The sequence below is a fragment of the Pan troglodytes genome, chromosome 10 (assembly GCF_028858775.2).
Source record: "Pan troglodytes isolate AG18354 chromosome 10, NHGRI_mPanTro3-v2.0_pri, whole genome shotgun sequence".
Lineage (NCBI taxonomy): Eukaryota > Metazoa > Chordata > Mammalia > Primates > Hominidae > Pan > Pan troglodytes.
The window spans coordinates 33,729,320-33,749,547 of record NC_072408.2 but is presented as its reverse complement, the minus strand read 5'-3'; the positions used below and the strand labels follow the sequence as shown (position 1 = coordinate 33,749,547).

The following is a 20,228-nucleotide window of genomic DNA, read 5'->3' as shown; positions in this document are numbered from 1 at the left end:
TCAGCCTTGTAAAGCCCTAAGCACAAATCCATTTGGGCCCTCCTTAACTACTGACCCACAGAACTGTGAACTAATAAATCGGTGATGTTTAAGCCACTATGGTAATTCATTATGTAACAGTGGAAAACTAATACACATGCTAACACTGTTTTTTAAAAAGCCGGAGACATTAAGTTTCAGAATAAAGAACATAATCAGGGATAGAAGGTCACTTTATAATGACTAATGGGATGGGATAGTTCATCAAGAGAATATAGTAATCCTAAATATATACCTACCTAATGGCATAACTTGAAAATATGTGAAGAAGAGTGATGTCAGCAGGATGATAGAATAGAAGGTCCCAGCCCCCAACACGCAACAGAAACACTGAAGTAACAATGGACCAGACTCTTTATGAGAAACCCAAGATCCAGTTAAGAATTTGTAGTACTCCAGATGAGCCCAAAACTGAGAACAACAACATTGAAATGAGTAAGAACAATTTTATTTTGCCCACATCAGCCCCTCCTCCAAGGAGTCTTAGCTTAGTCTCAAGAGAGATTGTCTCAGATCAGGACCTCTCCCTTGGGGGAAAAGAGGGAGATCACGTGCTTGATTTTCCAGCCCTTCAGTGTACTACCCAACAGGCCAGTTTTCTAAAAAAAAATTTTGATCACCTTACACAGAGTGCTGATGGAACCAGCATAGTTCTGATGCCTGGGGGCAGTTAACAGAGGAAAGAGGGTAGGTGGTTGCTGCAGCTGGAAGGCTCTGAGAGATTGAGAGAAGGCTAAGAACCTGAGGCTTCTCTCCCAGGAAGGAAGGAGAGGAGTGGGGGCATCCTGCACTGCCCATGCCTTTCAGTGTGCTGCTTGAGGGGCCAGTTTCTGTCATGCCTTATTGTACCAGAGAGCTGACATAGTTCAAATAACTGGGGGAAGTTAACAACAAAAGAAAAGGGATAGGTGGCTTGCTGCAGCTGCCACAACCCTGTAATATTGGGAGAAGGCATAGAACCTGAGACTTGTCTTCCAGGGAAGAGGAAAAGGAGTGGAGTGTACCCCCAGTGTTCCAGTCTTTCAGGGTACTGCTTGAAGGACTGACTTCTGTCTTACCTTACCCAGTGTTTGGTGGGGGCAGATAGGAACAAAGGAAGAGGGGCAAGTGGCTTGCTGCACTCAGCACAGCTCTACAAGATTTGAGAAGGCAGAGAACTCAAGGAAGAGGGAGACAAGTGGGATGTGCCTCTAATGTTCTGGTCTGTGGTATGATGTAAGATACCAGAAGGAGGAAGAGATTATGGGCTTCTGAAAAAAAGGAAATCAACAAATCCTTCTAATTAGGAATCTGCATGCACAAGTACAGAAAAGACATATCCACAAAAAAAGTTTGAGATGTTCTCAGAATCTCTAGCCAGGCTTATGGGTGGAAGTGAAGCTATTTGCCTTTCAAAGCCAGTTGATAAAGACTGGGAGAGAGGTGGCTGTTTCTTCAGTTGCACAAACACCTGTGCAAAGCTACAAGAACTCAATCAGGGAAATGTGACACAAAAAAACAAAATCTCCAGAAACTCACCCTAAAGAAATAGAGATGAATTGCCTGACAGAGAATTCAAAATAATTGTCTTATAAAGCTCACTGAGTTACACGAAAACATAGACAGCTTAACAAAACCAGAAAAATAAAAATTCACAAAATTAAAATATCAACAAGAAGCTAAAAATTATGAAGAACCAAACAAATTTTGGAATACGATAACTGAAAAATTCACTAGAGGTCTTCAACAGCAGACTTGAACAAGTAGATGAATTGGCAAACTTGTAGACGGATCATTTGAAATTATCTAATCAGAGGATTAAAAATAATAAAAAAGCATAAAGGAAGTCCAAGTGACTTCTGGGACACCATCAAATGAACCAGTTTGTGTGTATGGAAGTTCCAGAAGGAGGAAAGTGAGAGGGGCAGAAAGCATATTTAAAGACATACTGGCTGAGGCCAGGTGTAGTGGCTCACACCTGTAATCCCAGCACTGTGGGAGGCCAAAGTGGACGGATCACATGAACACAGGAGTTCGAGATCAGCTTGGGCAACATGGTGAAACCTTGTCTCTAGAATAAATACAAAAAAAATAATCCAGCCAGTCGCGATGGCTCACACCTGTAATCCTAGCACTTTGGGAGGCCGAGGCAGGAGGATCACAAGGTCAAGAGATCGAGACCATCCTGGCCAACATGGTGAAACCCCGTCTCTATTAAAAATACAAAAAATTAGCTGGGTGTGGTGGCGCGCACTTGTAGTCCCAGCTACTCAGGAGGCTGAGGCAGGAGAATCGCTTGAACCTGGAAGGCAGTGGTTCAGCAAGCTGAGATCATGCTACTGCACTCTAGCCTGGCGACAGAGCAAGACTCCATCTCAAAAAAAATAAAATAACATAATCTGTGGGTGGTGGCATACACCTGTAGTCCCAGTACTTGGGAGGCTGAGGTGAGAGGATTGCTTCAGCCCAGGAGACAGAGGTTGTATTGAGCCGAGATTGCACCACTGCACTCCAGCATGGGTGACAGAGTAAGACCCTGTCTTGCAAAAAAAAAAAAAAAAAAAAAAAAAAGAATGAATGAAATAATGGCTGAAACTTCCTGAAACTGGGAAGGGAAATTGGACATCTACATTCACGAAGCCCAAAGAGTTGAACAACACTGTTAATCAACTTGACCTAATTGAATTTTGTAAAACATTCCTTGTACCCATTAAGAATCACACCCTATCCCTTCTTTGCTGCCACCCCCCACTCTAGACAACTACTAATCTCCTTTGTCTGTATGGATTTGCTTATTCTGGACATCTCATATAAATGGAATCATACAATATGTGTGTTTTTTTGTTTTTTTTTATTTTTTGAGATGGAGTCTCACTCTGTTGCCCAGGCTAGAATCTCAGCTCACTGCAACCTCCGCATCCCAGGTTCGAGCGATTATCCTACCTCAGCCTCCCGAGTAGCTGGGATTACAGATGCGTGCCACCACACCTGGCTGATCTTTGCATTTTTGTAGAGATGGGGTTTCACCACGTTGGCCAGGCTGGTCTCTGAACTCCTGACCTCAGGTGATCCATCCGCCTCAGTCTCCCAAAGTACTGGGATTACAGGTGTTAGCCACTGTGCCTGGCCCAATATGAATTCTTTTATGTTTGTCTTCTTTTATTTAGGACAGCACAATGTTTTCATGTTTTATCCATGTTGTTGCATGAATCAGTACTTGATTTCTTTTTATAGATGAATGATTTCTACTGAATGGTGCACATTTACTTTATGCACTCATCAGTTGATGGACATTTGAGTTGTTTTCACGTTTTGGCTCTTCTGGATATTGTTGCTGTGAACATTCATGTAAAAGTTTTTGGGTAGATAATGTGTTTTCCTTTCTAATGGGTAGATACCTAGACATGAAATTGTTGGGTCTTTTTAAACTTCGTTGTTTAACTATTTTAGGAACTCTTAGACTGTTTTTCCAAAGTCATTGCATCATTTTACATCGTTGCTGGCAGTGTATGAGGATTCATTGCTTCACATTATTGCCAACACTTGTTCTTGTCTGTCCTTTTTATTTTAGCCATCCAAGTGGGTGTGAAGTGGTATCTCATTGTGATTTTTGACGTGCATTTCCCTAGGGATTAATGATGATAAGTTCTTTTTTTGTGTGCTTGTTATATATCTTTTTTAGTGAAATATCTATTCAGATCCTGTGCCTATTTTTAATAGAATTGTTTGTCTTTTTATTGTTGTATTTTCAGTTTGTTATTTATTTAGGATGCTAGACCCTTATCAGATGTATGATTTGCAAAAATTTTTTCTTATTCTGTGGGCTTTTTATATTCTTGATGGTGACCTTTGAAGCACAAAAGTTTTTTAAGTCCAATTTGCCTTTTTTTTCTTTGTTGCTTGTGCTTTTGGTGTCAGAAAGCATTGCTGAAACCAAGGTTGCAAAGATTTATGTAAGATTTATACTTACATTTTCTTCTACGAGTTTTATAGTTTTGGCTGTTACATTTACACCATTGGTCTACTTTAAGTTAGTTTTGTATATGGTGTGCGGTAGTGTTCTAACTTCATCCTTTTGCATGTGGATATTAAGTTGTCCAGTAAGCTTTTTAATAGAAAAGGATAAGCTGATCCAAAAATTCATGTGGAAATTCAAATGACAGAATGGCTGAAACAACTTTGAATTTTAAAATAAAATCATAGAAGTTAACACTATTTGATTTCAATCCTTATTTTAAAGCTGTAATAATAAATATAGTTGATATTGACATAAAGACAAATACATCAATTGACCAGATTAGAGAATCCAGAAATAGATCTACACATATATAGTCATTCAGCTTTAGAAAAAGGTAAAAGAGGAATTCACTGGCAAAAGGATAGTCTTTTAAACAAATGCGGCTTGAGTATTTGGATATCTGTTTGCAAAAAACTGAACTTTGATGCATACATGGCACTGTATACAATATTAATCCAAAATGGATTATAGACCTGAATGTAAAAACTAAAACTTTTAGGAAAAAGTCTTTGTGATGTTGTATTAGCCAAAGTTTTCTTGGATATGATTCAAAAGCAAGGTTGCTAAAAGAAAAAATGTAGTTGTGTCTCAGTAACAAAAGCTTCTTTAAATGACACTGTTAAGAGAAAGAAAAGAGAAGCCACAGTGTGGGAGAAGATATTTACAATCATGTAGCTGATAAAAGACTTGTTTGTAGAATATACAGTTTATAAAACTCATTTTGAAGAAAACGTAAAGCCCAATGGAAAAAGTAGGCAAAAGATTTGAACACATAATTCACCAAAGAAGATATAGGTTTCAAAAAGCACGTGCAAAAATGCTCAACATAATTCATATTAGAGAAATGAAGATTAAAACCACAATGAGAAAACTGATCCATACCAAGTGTTGGCAAGATTGTAGAGGAAGTAGAACTCTCATACACTGTTTCTATCGATGTCATATCATAAAAGCACTTCAGAAAATAGTCTGGCAGTTTCTTAACAAGTTAGACATACATTTATTATAGAGCCCAGTCATTCCACTCCTAGGTATTTACCCAAAATAAATGAAAGCATTTTATCCATATGACCGATTGTACACAAATGGTCATACAGTGTTATTTGTAATAGAAAAAGTTGTGAACAACTCAAATGCCCATCAACACCTGAATGGATAAACAAAATGTAGCATATCCATGCAATGAAATCCCACTCAGCAATTAAAGGAAATTAAGTATTGATATGTAAAAACATGGATAGATCTCAAAATAATTACATGGCATGAACGAAGCCAAACAAAAAAGAGGACATACTATTTTTATGTAAGACTCTAGAAATTGCAAATTCATCTATAGTAACAGAAAGCAAGTACTGTTTTCATGTACAAGTCTAGAAAATGCAAAGTAGACTATAGTTGCAAAACACAGAATAAGTAACATTCTCTTAATCCCTCAGGTTTTTTCTCGCTTCTTGATTTATATTGTTTATATCTTATTGGGAATACTGTGTTCTCATTATTGAAATGCTACCAAGAACAATTTTGCTTTCCGTATCTGTTAATTAAGACTAACTTAGGACAAGAAAAATCTCCATTAAGTTGGATATAACTCAGTGAGATATTTCTGTTCCTCTTTCTGCATTTTAAAAATTCACATGGACAGATAACAAGTCTCAGATTAGGACTGTGATGTAGGTACGGTTCCAGAAATTTCTTCTAGATCTGTGGCCTGTCTTGTACTAAATTTTTTTAGTCTAGCTAGAAATTTGAAAGTGGACTGTGAATTAGAATCACATCTGAAGAATTACCTCCATTTTAGTTCTTGGGAGAAATCCAGATTGTGGGCCTTCTGGAATAATGAAATGGTTCACAAGATGCCCATTTGTGATTTCTGTCATGGTTCCTAGCCCATGTTTCTTGGTGTCATTGTAAAAGGTTGTTGATTTGCTTCTGAATTTCCTACAAAGGCTGATGCTAGAATGAATATTGTTACCATATGAGGGATCTCTGCTACTCAAAATATGTGGGAAACACTCTTGTCAAGTCTCTTGACTAACAGTTACTCCATAGTATTTTTTAAAGAACCTAATAAAAGAGTTATGTTTTTAAATATTGCTTTTTGATTTATGGTACAAACTGAAAGTTTTAAAGCAATAGTTTATTTTGAAATATGTATGGCAGGCTTGTCCAACCTGCAACCCATGGGCTGCATGCGGCCCAGGATGGGTTTGAATACAGCCAAACACAAATTTGTAAACTTTCTTAAAACATTATGAGATTTTTTTTAATGATTTTTTAAAGCTCATCAACTATTGTTAGTGTTACAATTCTTCCAATACGGCCCAGAGAAGCCCCAAAATTGGACACCCCTGATGTAAGGGAGCTGAATTGCTTTAGAGCTTAAAACTTGTTTTAAATACTTAAATTAGCCTTCATGAGTTTAATTTGTAATGTGTCCAAAGTATTTAGAGTTAGGTATTGAGTTTATTTTTTCTTTTGCAGATGGTGATGCCCAGTCACTTAAGGAACATCTTATTGATGAATTGGATTACATACTGTTGCCAACTGAAGGTTGGAATAAACTTGTCAGCTGGTACACATTGATGGAAGGTCAAGAGCCAATAGCACGAAAGGTACATTTTAATAATAACTGACTATAAATATTATTTTTCTTGATTAGTTCACATTTTATTATTAATTCAATGAATTGTGAAGTTTTATCACTTATCTTAGAGAAAAAGCCAGCAAAATAACCATACACTGTGTTACAATAATGGCAAGTAACATGTTAAGAAGGTTTACTTATGCTAGCCACTATTGTAAGTATGTATTATTGATTAATCCTCTATATATAGAGAGAAAACTCTGTAAGGTAAGTAGTAGGAAATGAGGATAAAAAGTTAGGATCTAGTTATTTTAGAAAGTCATATCAGGATACAGACTTTGGCAACCTGACCCTGTTTTCTGTGCTGCACTGTTTTTGATAAAACAATTAGAAAACAATGAAGAAACTAAAAGTTGAAACAATGTTTTTTGGAACATAAAAATTTTTTAAACTTGAAAATGTAGATTTTTTTTCTTATCCTTTAACATTTTAAAATTGTAGTCTAGAAACATTAAGAATAACCAATTTCGTTTTTTTAGGGAACTAAAAAGCAATAAGTAAGGGTGTTGCTGTAGTAGAATACCAAATATTCAAGGTAAATGAGCGAACCTTACACATGTATTTGATCATTTATTGTAGGAGGGGTGGGAGGCTGAGAAGGGACCAAAATCTCTTGGCATAATTTTGTATCTGGTTTGGGTCCCCCGACCCTCCCCCCATCCCCCGCCACATAGAAACAATTAAAAAGTTGGATTAGGTAACATAAGGGTAAAAAAACCTCTAGTAGACCTAACTATATTTGAATTTATTTGGAATTGATGCTACAAAGTTGCCATGTTAACAATTTGTATTTGTGTATCCATGGTTTTAGGTATATTAGAAGCTAACCTTGGATCTTATTTTCTGAATAGATCTTGAATGTACCTTTTATTTATTTTTGTTTAGTTTTATTCCTTAGTTTCACTCAGCCACTTCAAAATTAGAATTTCTCTGTTGTAGGAATGCTAGCCTTATAGATCTGTGAAATGATCTAGTTGCTTTATCTATAGTTGCTGGAGAATTGAGTGTTTTGATCAAAGGTAGCCTATTTAGCTGTAAAACTGTCTAGAATTATTTCATTCCTAGGATAAAGGAAAATTTGTGTCCAAAATATCTCTAAAGGTATTAAACTGTATTCCTTTAATCTTAATGTTACACTTTTTTTCTTATAAATATAGCACGTTATACACTAGCGGTCTTCAGTATGATAAACAGATCAACTACCAATTTCATTGCCATTACTCTTTGAAATAGTCCTCATTGAGAGTTCTTGAAACCTGTGTCTAATAACAAAGTAAAATATAATCAAAAATTTCACACAAGTAGAAAGAAAAAACATTGACAAATCTCTTGGGAGACCACATACTTATTTTTAACAAGATGAATGAAATATATTCAACCTGTAAAATAGTTTGCAAATGTTCATGTGCTATATTACATTGCCTGGAGTTCTTATTACAGATGCAATTTCCTACAACATTAAATCTGCAGTAAAATTTAATTAATCACACTTAAATTTGGGAATTTCATTTGCATTTTCACTGTGGCCCACATGACTGATGCAGGTGGAACTCAAAGAAGTAAATAGACCAGCTTATAGTGTCTGAAGCCCAACTTTCAATGTTACCCATCTCTGATTGCATTAAAGAATCTAGGATTGGTGGTTCCCCTAGCTATAATGCAGAAACCAAGTTAAACATCTTCCTGTACCTCAAAGATCTCTAAAATGCATCATTTATAGTGTCAACATTCAAAGAATGGATGGAAAGAAAGCAAGGATATAAGCAGAAAATACAATGGAATCAAAATCCAAGAGAAACAGCAGACAATAGAAACAGACCCATAAGAAACCCAGGTAATTGAGTTAGTAGATTTTAGAATAGTGGGCTTATTATGCTAAAAAAAAAAAAAAAGGCAGATGAGAAGTAGGGCAAAACTATTAAAGAAGAAGCAAATAGAATTCTAAAACTATTAATATGGAAATTTTATGGATTTAATGTTTGGGAATAAAATTATTAGACCAAACAGAACTGAAGAGAAAATTTGTAAACTAAATGATTTGTCAATAGAAAATATAGAGTCTAAAGCTTAGAGAGACAAAAGAATAGAAAATACAGAAAAAAGCTAAGGCATAAATAGACTGCCGTAAGTAAGTTTAACATGCATACATATAGTTGGAATCTTGGAGAGGAAAGAAAGAGTGGGTAGAAAACCAAAGGACGTAATAGCTGAGAATTTTCCCAAACTGAGAAAGGTGTCATGCTTTAAATTAAAGAAATGCTATGAATCCCAAACTGAAATAATACAAACAAAACTGTACCTAGTACAAATGTTGAAAAGCAAAGGCAAAAAAATTTCTAATAATAGCCAGAGAAAAAGACATGTTATCTTCAAAATAAGGATAAGACAAAATAATGATTTCTCAAGAGAAACCATGGAAGCCAGAAAACGATGGACTTTGATATGTTAAAAGAAAATAACTGCCAATATAGGATTCTGTGACTAAGAAAATAATCCTTCAGGGATGAAGGTGAAAAAAGCCATTTTCAAATGAAAACTAATAGAATTTGTTACCTGCAGACGTGTATTAAAGGCACTACAAAATAATCTTAAGAATGGAAGGAAAATTATTCCAGATGAAAGCTTGGAGATGCAGGAAAACAGTGTAGGCTGACAAAATGTAAATGTTGTGAGTAAGTCTTAAGATGGACTGTTGAAAACATTAATAATAATTTTTATGGAGTTGAAAATGTGTATAGAATTAACTACACAATAGTGTTAGCATGTAAGTTAAGATAATATTCTCTACTATGTTCCCCGGTGATCCCCAGCTCCTCATATCCATATTCTTGGGCACTCTTCTTCCATGTTGTACTGAGGTTGGTCTGTGTGGCCAGTAGCATATAGCAGTACTCATGGTACATCGCTTTCGAGATTAGGTTATAAAAAAACACCGCGGCTTACATCTTGGGTGCACACGCACTCTAGCTGTCTCTCTTTCTCATTTCTCACTCGGGGAATTCAACTGCATATGGCGAGGACACTCAGGCAGCCTATGGAGAGGCCCACATGGTGAGGAACTGAGATCTCTGGCCAATAGAGAGGAACGGAGGCCTGCAACAACCATGTGAGTGACCTTGGAAGTGGATCCTTTAGTTCTAGTTTAGCTTTCAGATGATTGAAACCCCAGCCATACCTTGAGAGCAACCTCATGAGAAACTCTACACCAAATCAACCCAGTTAAGCTGCTCCCAGATTCTTGACCCTTAGAAACATTGTGAGATAATGTTTGCTGTGTTAAGCTGGTAAATTTTGGGGTAATTTATTATGCAGCAATAGATAACTAATACTAATCTTGGTACCTGTAAACAGGTGCTGATATGAAAACTTGAAATGTGGCGTGGCTTTGGAGCTGACAGTGAATAGAGGTTGTCAGAACTTTAAGAGTATCAACGAAAGCTTAAAGGGCCTTAAACAAACCGTTAGTAGATTACTAGACTTTGAGATAGCTGCCAGTGAGAACTTGAAGTGAGGAAAGTCTTACTGGAAACTGGTAGAAAGTGGTCTTTGTTATACAGTGGTAGAGTAAGTTTAGCAACATGTTGCCTGCAGTAAACTGAAAGGTTAAAGATAGTATTTAATGAAATTATAGGTCTGCCAAAGTGTTAAAAGTACTGCCTAGTTTCTTTTTGTGTTGGTTATAGTCAGATATGAGAGAAGAGAAATACACTAAAGAAAGGATTGTTCAATAAAACAGAGCCAATATTTACTAGTTTTGAAGATTCCTAGTCCCTCCAGATGGCAAACGGTGCTAATACTAAGAAGTGTTTCTGAGCAAAGATAAAACTCAGAGTATTCTCAGAAAAAAAGTGTGATCTAATCTGGCAGCCAAGGGTGTGACTGTAAGTTACCTCAGAAAAATCAAAGGTCATGCCTCACAGTACTATTCAGACAAAAGGCTCTATAAAGTATTTAAGGGTTAACTTAGAGGTTGTCCTGTCAGTAGTAATATTAATTAATATTAAGGGTGTCTTCTCAATATGTGGCTTCTAAGAACAGGAGGGCTTCAAGAAGCTTACGGGCAACCCCTTAGCTTTCTCAGCATAAAGCCAAAGTAGAGAGGACTTATCCTACAGAACATTTGTGGATATGGCTTTTGTCTAATGGAATGAACTCCAGTAAGATCCAGTGGAGACCTACATTGTTTTCGAATTACCTCGCAGAACCACTGCCATTTTGGACTGCAGAAGCAGTATTAAATGAAAGACGCCTTTGACCTCCCAAACTCCGATAAGTAGGAATCAGGCTGAATATTTACTTAACTTCAAGCATGTGCTAATGCATGAAAAAAGGATGACTCAGAGAACAGAACCAAATGTTAGATAGAATAATTTTCAGGCAAGGGTAGAACTGAGTTCCAGTCAAGGAATTTCTAGTATTTGTCCAGGTAGATTTCGTAATCGTTATGGACCATTGATTCCTTTGTACCTCCTATTTCCCCTCTTATAAAACAGGAATATTTAAAAGGCTATGTTCTGTGTGCTTCATCGTTTTATTTTGGGTGTATGGGGGGCAGAAAACTTGTCTCTTAGTTCACAGGCCTATACATCAAGAGACACTACAGTAGTCCCCCTTATCTATGGTTTTGCTTTCCGCGATTTCAGTTACCTGCAAGCAACCATGGTCCAAAAATATTAAGTGGGAAATTCTGGAAATAAACCATTCATGAGTTTTAAATTGTGCACCATTCTGAGTAACATGATGCCATCCCACTCCATGTCCTCCCCATGGACACTATACACTACCTTCCCATTTGTCACTTAGTAGCCATCTTGGTTATCAATCTACTGTCACAGTGCTTTGTTGAAGGGCATTAGTAGCATAATGCAGCGTTACAATGTACATCATTCACTTCACCTCTTCTCATCAGGTAGACATTTAATCATCTCATATCATTACAAGAAAAAGGGTGAGTACAATATGATAAGCTACCTTGAGAGACCACATACACGTAACCTTTATTATAGTATATTGTTCTAATTGTTCTATTTTATTATTAGCTATTGTTAATCTCTTAGTGTGCGTAATTAATAAATTAAACTTCGTCATAGGTATGTATGTTTGTAAAGGAAAAAACATAGTGAATATAGGGATTAGTGTGCTATTTGTAGTTTCAGGCATCCACTAGGGGTCTCGGAATATATGTCTTCAAAGGCTTATAGAAAATTTATAATTTGTCAATTATAGATGACAAATTTCTGAACTCCAGGTTGCTAAAATGAATTGAGACTAGTCGGGGCCTTTGGAAGAGCTGAGTGTATTTTGTATTTGGGGGGAAGGAACTGTGAATCACTGGGGGCCAGGGGGTAGACTGTGGTAGCCAGCCTCAAAGATGCTCCCCAGTGATTGTGACCTGTTAGAATCCTTAGTCTTGTGTAATCCTTTCCCACATTGTACGACAATTGGTCTATGCAGTCAGTAGCATGTGGCAGAAGTGGTGGTATGTCACTTCTGAGATTAGTCCTTAATGGATGCCTGTACTTCTATTGGGAGTGCACATACCTCCCTCATCCCCTCCCCTCGGATCACTCACTCTGGGCGAAGCCATAACTTTGCCCTTAACTTACCCTATAGAGAGACTCACATAATGAGGAACAGAGGCTGCCAACAGCTACATGAGTGAGCTTGTAATTAAGATTTGAACAACATGATTAACCACCATAACCTAATTGACATGTACATTGTACTTAGTCATTGCAGAATACACATTTCTATTAAGTGGAATTTTTAAGCAAAATTGACCATATTCTGGGTTATCAAAATTCCAGTAAACTTCAAGTGATAGAAATTGTTCACTGTATTTTCTGTCATTAGTGGGATTAAGCTAAAATCAGTAACAAAGAGATAACCTGATTATCCCCCAACTATCTAGAAATGGAAAAATATACTTTTAAGTAATCCTTGAGGCAAAGAGAAGAATGAAAATTAGACATATTTTAAACTGAATAATAATTAAAATACAACTTAAAAGATTGGCTGAAATTCTCAGAAGGAATTTTATAGCTTCAGTGCAAATATTGGAAAAGAAAGTGAAAATCTATTGTCTCAACAAGTTAAGGAAATTGAACTTAAGAAGAAACATTATAAAGTAGACATTAACAAAATAGAAAACAAACCTACATTAAATGAACAAAATTCAGTCATTGTAGAGAGCAGTGAAATTAGACCAGTAAAGTAAAGATGAGTCCTGGCAGGATTGTTTAAGAATAAAAAGAGAGTAGGCACAAATAACCTATATTGCGAATGAAAAAGGAAACATCATAGCAGAGTCTAAAGACTTTTTTGAAAAGATTATGTTTTGAACAGTTTTATGTAAATTTGAAAATTTAGATGAAGTGGATAATTTCTAGACAAACAAAACTTTAAAATGTCAATACAGTAAGAAATAGGAAACTCGAATTCACCTATGTGATTAAAGAAATTGAGTCATTGAAAACCTTCCCACAAAGAAAGCTTCAGGCCAAGAAATCTTTACCAGTGTATTCTACCAAATATTTAGGGAAGCCATAAACCAATACCATACAGATTCTTTCTGAGAATAGAAGCAGTACTCCCCAACTTATTTTATAAGGCTAGCATAAACATGACATAAAACCTGAAGGACATTACAAGAAAGAAAAATTACAGGCTGGTCTCACTCATGAACATAGATGCTTAAGTCCCAAACACAATGTTAGCAAGACAAATCCAGCATTACGTAAAAAGGACAAAAATGACCAAGGTGGATATTTTTCAAAGAATACAATTTTAACTTTGAAAAGCATTCATAATTTTAGCAGACTAAAGAAGAAAAATAATCTCAATAGATGTACAAAGAACATTTGATGCTCAACATCCATGTATGATCTTAAAAAAAAAAAACTCCTAGAAAACTAGGACTAGAAATCGCCTGTAAATATTGTACTTATTGGTAAAATATTAAAAGTTCTTCCCAAGTCAAGAATAACTGTGTTAGAAATCTTAGCCAGTATGGTAATATAGTAAAAAGAACTAAAAGAGTGAATCTTGTAAAAGAAGATACAAGACTGTCAGTGTTTTTAGAAGGCATGATTCTACAGGTTTAAAATTCCAAAAATATGTACTGGTAAACAATTAGAATTAATAGGTAAATTTAACAGGTTGCCTGATATAAGGGCAGTATAGGGAAACCAGTTTTTTATTGGCAACAAATAAAGTTTATTTTTATTTGTACAAATTAGTGGTGTACATGAGAAAATTTGTTACATGTATATAATAAGTAGTAATGAAGTCAGGGTATTTTGGGTGTCCTTCACCCAAATTCAATACATTTTTGTTAAGTATAGTCACCCTGCTCTGCTATCAAACATTGAATTTATTCCATCTTACTGTATGTTTGTACTTTTAAGCCAGTTCCCTTCATCCTTCCCTGCTCCCTTCCTTATCCTTCCCAGTGTCTGTTATCTATCTTTCCACTCTTTACTTCATGTGATCAAATTTTTTAGCTTCCACGTATAAGTAAGAACAGATGATATTTGTCATTTCGTCCCTGGCTTATTTCACCTTCCTCCGGCTTCATCCATGTTGCTGCAAAAGACATGATTTCATTCTTTGTAATGGCGGAATAGTACTCCATTGTTTATATATATATACAATATTTATCCATTCATCCATTGATGAGCACCTAGGTTGGTTCCATATCTTGCTATTGTAGATAGTGCTACAATAAACATGTGAGTGCAGGTATCCCTTTCATATACTGACTTCTTTTCCTTTGGGTAGATATGTGGTAGTAGGATTGCTGGATTCAATGGTAATTCTGTTTTTAGATTTTTGAGAAATCTCCACACTGTTTTCTGTAGTGGCTGTACTAGTTTACATTCCCATCAAAAGTGTATAAGTGTTCCCTTTTCTCCGCATCTTCGCTAACATCTGTTGTCTTTTGTCTTTTTAATAATAACCATTATGGCTTGGTTAAGGTGGTATCTCATTGTGGTTTTGATTTGCATTTCTCTGATGATTAGTGATGTTGAACATTTTTATATACCTGTTGGCCATTCATTTGTCTTTTGAGAAATGTCTATTCATGTCCTTTGCCTACTTTTAAATGGGATTGGTTTTTACCTGTTGAGTTGTTGAGTCCTTGTATATTCTGGATATTAGTCTTCTGTTGGATGAATAGCTTATAAATATTTTCTACACTTCAACAGGTTGTCTCTTAATAAGGTTGAATTTTAAAATAACATTTACAGGTCAAAATACTTAGGAATAAACCTAGTAAGAACTGTGTTTTTCTATACTGAAAATTGTAAAACATTACTGGGTAAAATTAAAGAAGACTTAATGAATTAATGGATCTAGCCTGAAGGTCTAGAAGCTGAAGATGTAGGAGAAGGAGTAGGTCACTAACGTTTTTCTGTAAAGGGCCAGATAGTAAATATTTTTAGCTTTATGCGCCCTTTAGTTTCTTTTGAAATGACTAAACTTTGCTGATTTAGGCATAAAAGCAGCTCTAGATAATTAATAATTGGGTATGAAAGTAGCCGTAAACATAAATGAATGGGCGTTGTTGTGTTCCGGTAAAGCACTATATACAAAAATAGATTGATGGGTAGATTTAGCCATCTAAACCTAAGTTTAGCCAAACTTAGTTCATAAGTTTGCCCATCACTGGATCTAGGCATTGGCTTTAATGTCTACCAGCATCACAAAAAAAGGAGCAACTAGATATTTGCATCCTGTTTAGAGTGAGTGTATGTCACCATCTATGAAGTGGTCTAAAGTAAAAATTACAAGAATAGGAAAGATGGAGAACTTCTAGGTTAAAAGACTCTTAAGAGACGAATTAGTCTATTGCAATATATGGACCTTATTTGGATCCTGATTCAAACAATACATTAAAAACGAGACAGAAGGAAAAATTTGACTTTTGACTGGATATTTGATATTAATTGATTAGTTTTAATTTTTTAGGTGTGATGATGGTATTGTGGTTATGTTTGAGTCTTTGTTTCTGAATATTCTGAAGTATTTGTGGATGGAAAATCACATATATAGGATTTGTTTCTTACACATTAAGAACTATGATTTCATAGTTTTGTTGTATTTATCTACTTCTCTGTCTTCACCGTTATCTGTTCTCACTCAGACTCCAGGATCTAGGTCTAATTTATCTGCACCAAATGTAGGTACTCAATAAATGCTTTTAAAATGAATGAAGCTAGCTCTACAAAAGAGTAAGTCAGTCTGTTAGAGGCCTGGTATTATGAAATTGTTTATATAGTACTAGATTTTTTTAGAAATTACTTTTATTTCTCTTCCCATTTCAGGGAGGGAGGCACTTGGAATGAAGGTAAAGTTTCCATGAAACTTTTCATACACAGACATAAAGGGTAGACTATATTAGGTTTATTTAATATGTTTAATGGTCTTGTAAAAAATGCCCTAAATATTCACAGCAAAAAATAAACAAATAGAAATTATTTATTTTAATCCTCTGTAAACTTATATGTAGCTCAAATACTTAGTAAAGAGACTTTGCCTTCATTATGGTTATAAATTAATGAAAATATGTTTACATATACATAAGTCTTAAATTTTGGACAAGGAACCAGATTTCATCATGTACTCACTTTTTATTTATGGTAATATAACAGTGTTATAATTCACTTAGAGTAAACATTGTAACTATCATCTATAATACTGAAACATAACTATCACTTCTGAATATCCCTCTTCCGATCTTATTTCAAATACATATTTTAATAGTTATAATAATTAGGTAAATAAAACTATACTTTTTTTATAAGCTTGTTTTTTCCTGTTAGTCTTCATGACCATCATTTTCAATGCATACATTTTTAATTAAGGTAGGAAGGAGATTTTATGTAAACAAATATGAAGGAGATTATATAAGCAAATAATCTACATGTGACCATTACAACATTGATTCGTAAATGTGCTAATTATTTTTCTTTTTATGGTGCTGTTATTTTCAAGCTTTAATAGTACATATCGTATGACCTTTTCATATAAAAATAGTTTGACAACAAACTCATATTTTTAAAAACGACACCTTGTTAATACACTACTTTGGGAATTAGTAAAATAAATATCTTATAAATATAGTAGCAGTATTCTGAGTAGTGATGATGAAGGTTTTAGCAATGTAAAATGAGGAAAGAAGAAAAAAATGTTGAGAAAAATTCTGAATCCCAGTAGTGTGGATTTTGAAATATTCTTGATATTTTGTTTTCGTAGATCTCACAATAACTCTGACAGTTAAGTCACCAGATTCTTTCCAGGAAAATATCTATAGTATTATGAAAATGTATTTTCAGTTTTAGAAAACTATGCCTATTTAGAAAGTATATACCTCAATATAAATCATAATGGGGGTTTTGTTTTTTAACCATACTTATTCCTTTTCCTGCTTTGTGTTGGTCATTCCATTTTTCTTTTTCTTCCATAAAAATGAGGCCTGCAGTTTACCTTAGTTTTATTTACTACCAGTGATTAGTAGCTACTTTAATGTAGTTTATTTTAGGATTTTACTCAGCTATTGAGCCCAAGTATAGAAATTACTGACTGATAAGAATATTTGATTCCTTGTTTCTCTACTTAAATATAACTACAAGTAATCTTATAAAATTAAATGTTACTACATTTGTAACCATGAAGTAAATCAGCCTAAGATGTTTAAAACAAATCTCAGTAGTTTAACATATTGGTTTTACAAAACAAATTACATTTATTAGCAGAAGGAGAGGTACAGGCTGCTACCTGTTTAAAAAAATTGTAACAAGTATGATTAAGAAAATATATATGACAAAGTATCATAAAAATGTGTGTTGGATTAGATAGTAAATACTAGATGAACTGCATTTGAATTTTTTCCATGCAGTGAAAGACAAGTTTGTAAAGTCCTTTTTTGAATTGATGTAAGCTTGTGAGTATATCCAACGGTCATTTGGAGCCTCCCTTTTGCCATATTTGTCTAATGGATCACATATCAGGCCTATTACTATTTTCAGAAACAGTATTCATGACTGAAATCCTACAGTTAACCTTTAGAAGATCAAAAGGAATTATACTTATTTAAAAGGTGACCTTAATATATACATATTTCCTTTTTATGCTTTATGGCTTGCATGCTTAACAGCTTTCTTTTAATTGCTACATAGAATTACTAAGTGTGTAGTTAAAGGTCAAACAAAGTAAGTCACTGTAGGGTGAAACTAACATATCAGTTACCTAGCCATAGCTGGATATTTTGGCAACAGTGATTTGGAGTTATCATTTTAATAGATATATTTTAACATAACAGTGATAATATAGCCATTAAGTTCAAATTGTATAAACAACTTTTTAAAGGTTTTCTGCTTGGGATCACTACTAAAAGCTAAGAAGTATGTTTGTATCTTCAATCAGAACTCTGTTTATTTGTATTATAATGTATAAACAGAGAATGTACATATATATTTGCACATAGTCATTTTGGGTAATCTTTCTCATTATAAATACTGAATATTAATTATTTATGGTGTACTGGTATATCTTCATAGATCAATAGAATGCCTTTCCAAACTGTCACTTAATGTTTTAAAATCATGATTATTTCTTTCTTTTAAATATCAAAATTTCCAAAAAGTTTTCTTGCTTTTGAAGTTTTAACTATCCAGTATCTTTTTTTATATGTATTGACAGGCTTTAATAGTGACTGGTTTTTCACTGGAGATCTGCAGTTTTCTAAAGTCTCTTTAAATGTATTGTTATTAGAGTGAAATATATTGATATAGGTGACACTGATTTGTTTTGTTTCATTATTTTAGGTGGTTGAACAGGGTATGTTTGTAAAGCACTGCAAAGTAGAAGTATATCTCACAGAATTGAAGCTATGTGAAAATGGAAACATGAATAATGTTGTAACTCGAAGATTTAGCAAAGCTGACACAATAGGTAATTCAAGATCCTGTCTTGTTTTTAAACCATTGCTATTAGATATTTAATTAGAATTATCTTTGTATATGCTACTTGGATGATAACCATTTTAGGGATTTATATATAGACATTTGATTTCCAGCTTTGATACAATGTCTTAGAGTTAAATTATTTATTGTTTCTTGTATGCTTTTGCATTTATTAAATGAATTTTAACATTTGTGCTGTTTTGCTTTTTTATAAAACATCAAATAATTATTGTTTTTATTTAGCAACTGGTGTGTCATTTGTAACATAGACCTTTAAATAAAAACTTAATTAAAACTTGGTAAGGTAGCATGGAAAATGACAATTGGTTATTTCCTTTTTTCTCCTATTTATTCTTTGGTACTATAAATACAGTCAAGTAGCCAAGGCAGCAGGCTTAGCATTATTTTGACACATTGATTTTTCAAATTAATGAGTAGCGTAAGCAGTTATAAGTCAAATATAAGTGAACTTAATTCTCTCTATATATTAAAATATATATAAATTGTTTTCTTTCTATTTAAAAGATACATTTTTAATTTTAGGTAAAGAATAGATTGAATAAAATGTTTTTTAAAATAAATGATTATGAATTTAATAAAAATTACATGGTTTTTGTTTCATAAAACAACTCAAGAATTTTTAAAGTATTTAATTTCAAATGAAGTTGTTAAACAAGATTAATGGTAATACCATTGATCTTAGAAAATACAAATGAACAGTGAAGAAGGACACATAACTTGTAGAACCCAGCTTGGAAGAGAGATTAGCCAATTTATGAATTATAGCATGGCATAAGATTTCCTTGTTGGAACCAGTCATTAAAGTAAATGAAAGTATTTCTGAATTTCATTAACTGCATTTGGCTTTCTTTCACCACTTACCCACTTCACAGCAGGAAAATCCTTTTCACCCATATTTTTTATGAAATAGTAGCATTATTCAAGTACTCAGTGCTTGGTTAATCCTAATGTTTGCACCAAATAAAATACAGCATTCTGTTATGAATCTTTATTCTCCCCTCTTCATTTAGCTAGAACATTTATAAGTTCGAGATTAAGTTTCAATAAGCTGATAGTTGGCCGGACGCAGTGGCTCACACCTGTAATCCCAGCACTTTGGGAGGCTCAGGCGGGTGGATCGCCTGAAGTGAGGAGTTCGAGACCAGCCTGGCCAACATGGTGAAACCCCATCTCTACTAAAAGTACAAAAATTAGCCGGGTGTAGTGGGCATGCGCCTGTAGTCCCAGCTACTTGGGAGGCTGAGGCAAAAAAATTGCTTGAACCGGGAGGTGGAGGTTGCAGTGGGCCGAAACCGTACCTCTGTACTCTAGCCTGGCAACAGAGTGAGACTTTATCTCAAAAAAAAAAAAAGCCCATAGAGTCATCTTTCTAAAATGAATGCTTAAAAGATAAGGAATTTCATATGTAAGTTTTATTATAATTATTATTACAGATAAATTGCTTGACTTTTGAATTTCCACATTTGTAGAATATATTCAGGAAAATAAGATATTTCTACATATTAAAAACAAAGTTTTCAACATATGAAAATTATTTTAATCATATGAATATGTACATGAG

At 34.4% G+C, this 20,228-nt stretch overlaps 1 protein-coding gene across 11 annotated transcripts in view; it reads left to right on the top strand.

The window, feature by feature from the left end:
* Positions 1–20,228, top strand: part of USP15 (ubiquitin specific peptidase 15) — a 144,523-nt gene that overhangs the window by 36,077 nt on the left and 88,218 nt on the right. For 5 of the 11 annotated variants that reach the window (XM_001166420.8, XM_509182.9, XM_063785512.1 and 2 more), the window contains exons 3-4: positions 6,518–6,648; positions 18,509–18,635. In XM_001166420.8, the coding sequence (XP_001166420.1) occupies positions 6,518–6,648; positions 18,509–18,635 (258 nt within the window). Of the gene's footprint in view, positions 1–6,517; positions 6,649–8,400; positions 9,787–17,700; positions 17,782–18,508; positions 18,636–20,228 lie in introns of those variants that run through there. The other 6 variants (XR_010148007.1, XR_010148006.1, XM_063785510.1 and 3 more) reach the window with 6 other exon arrangements.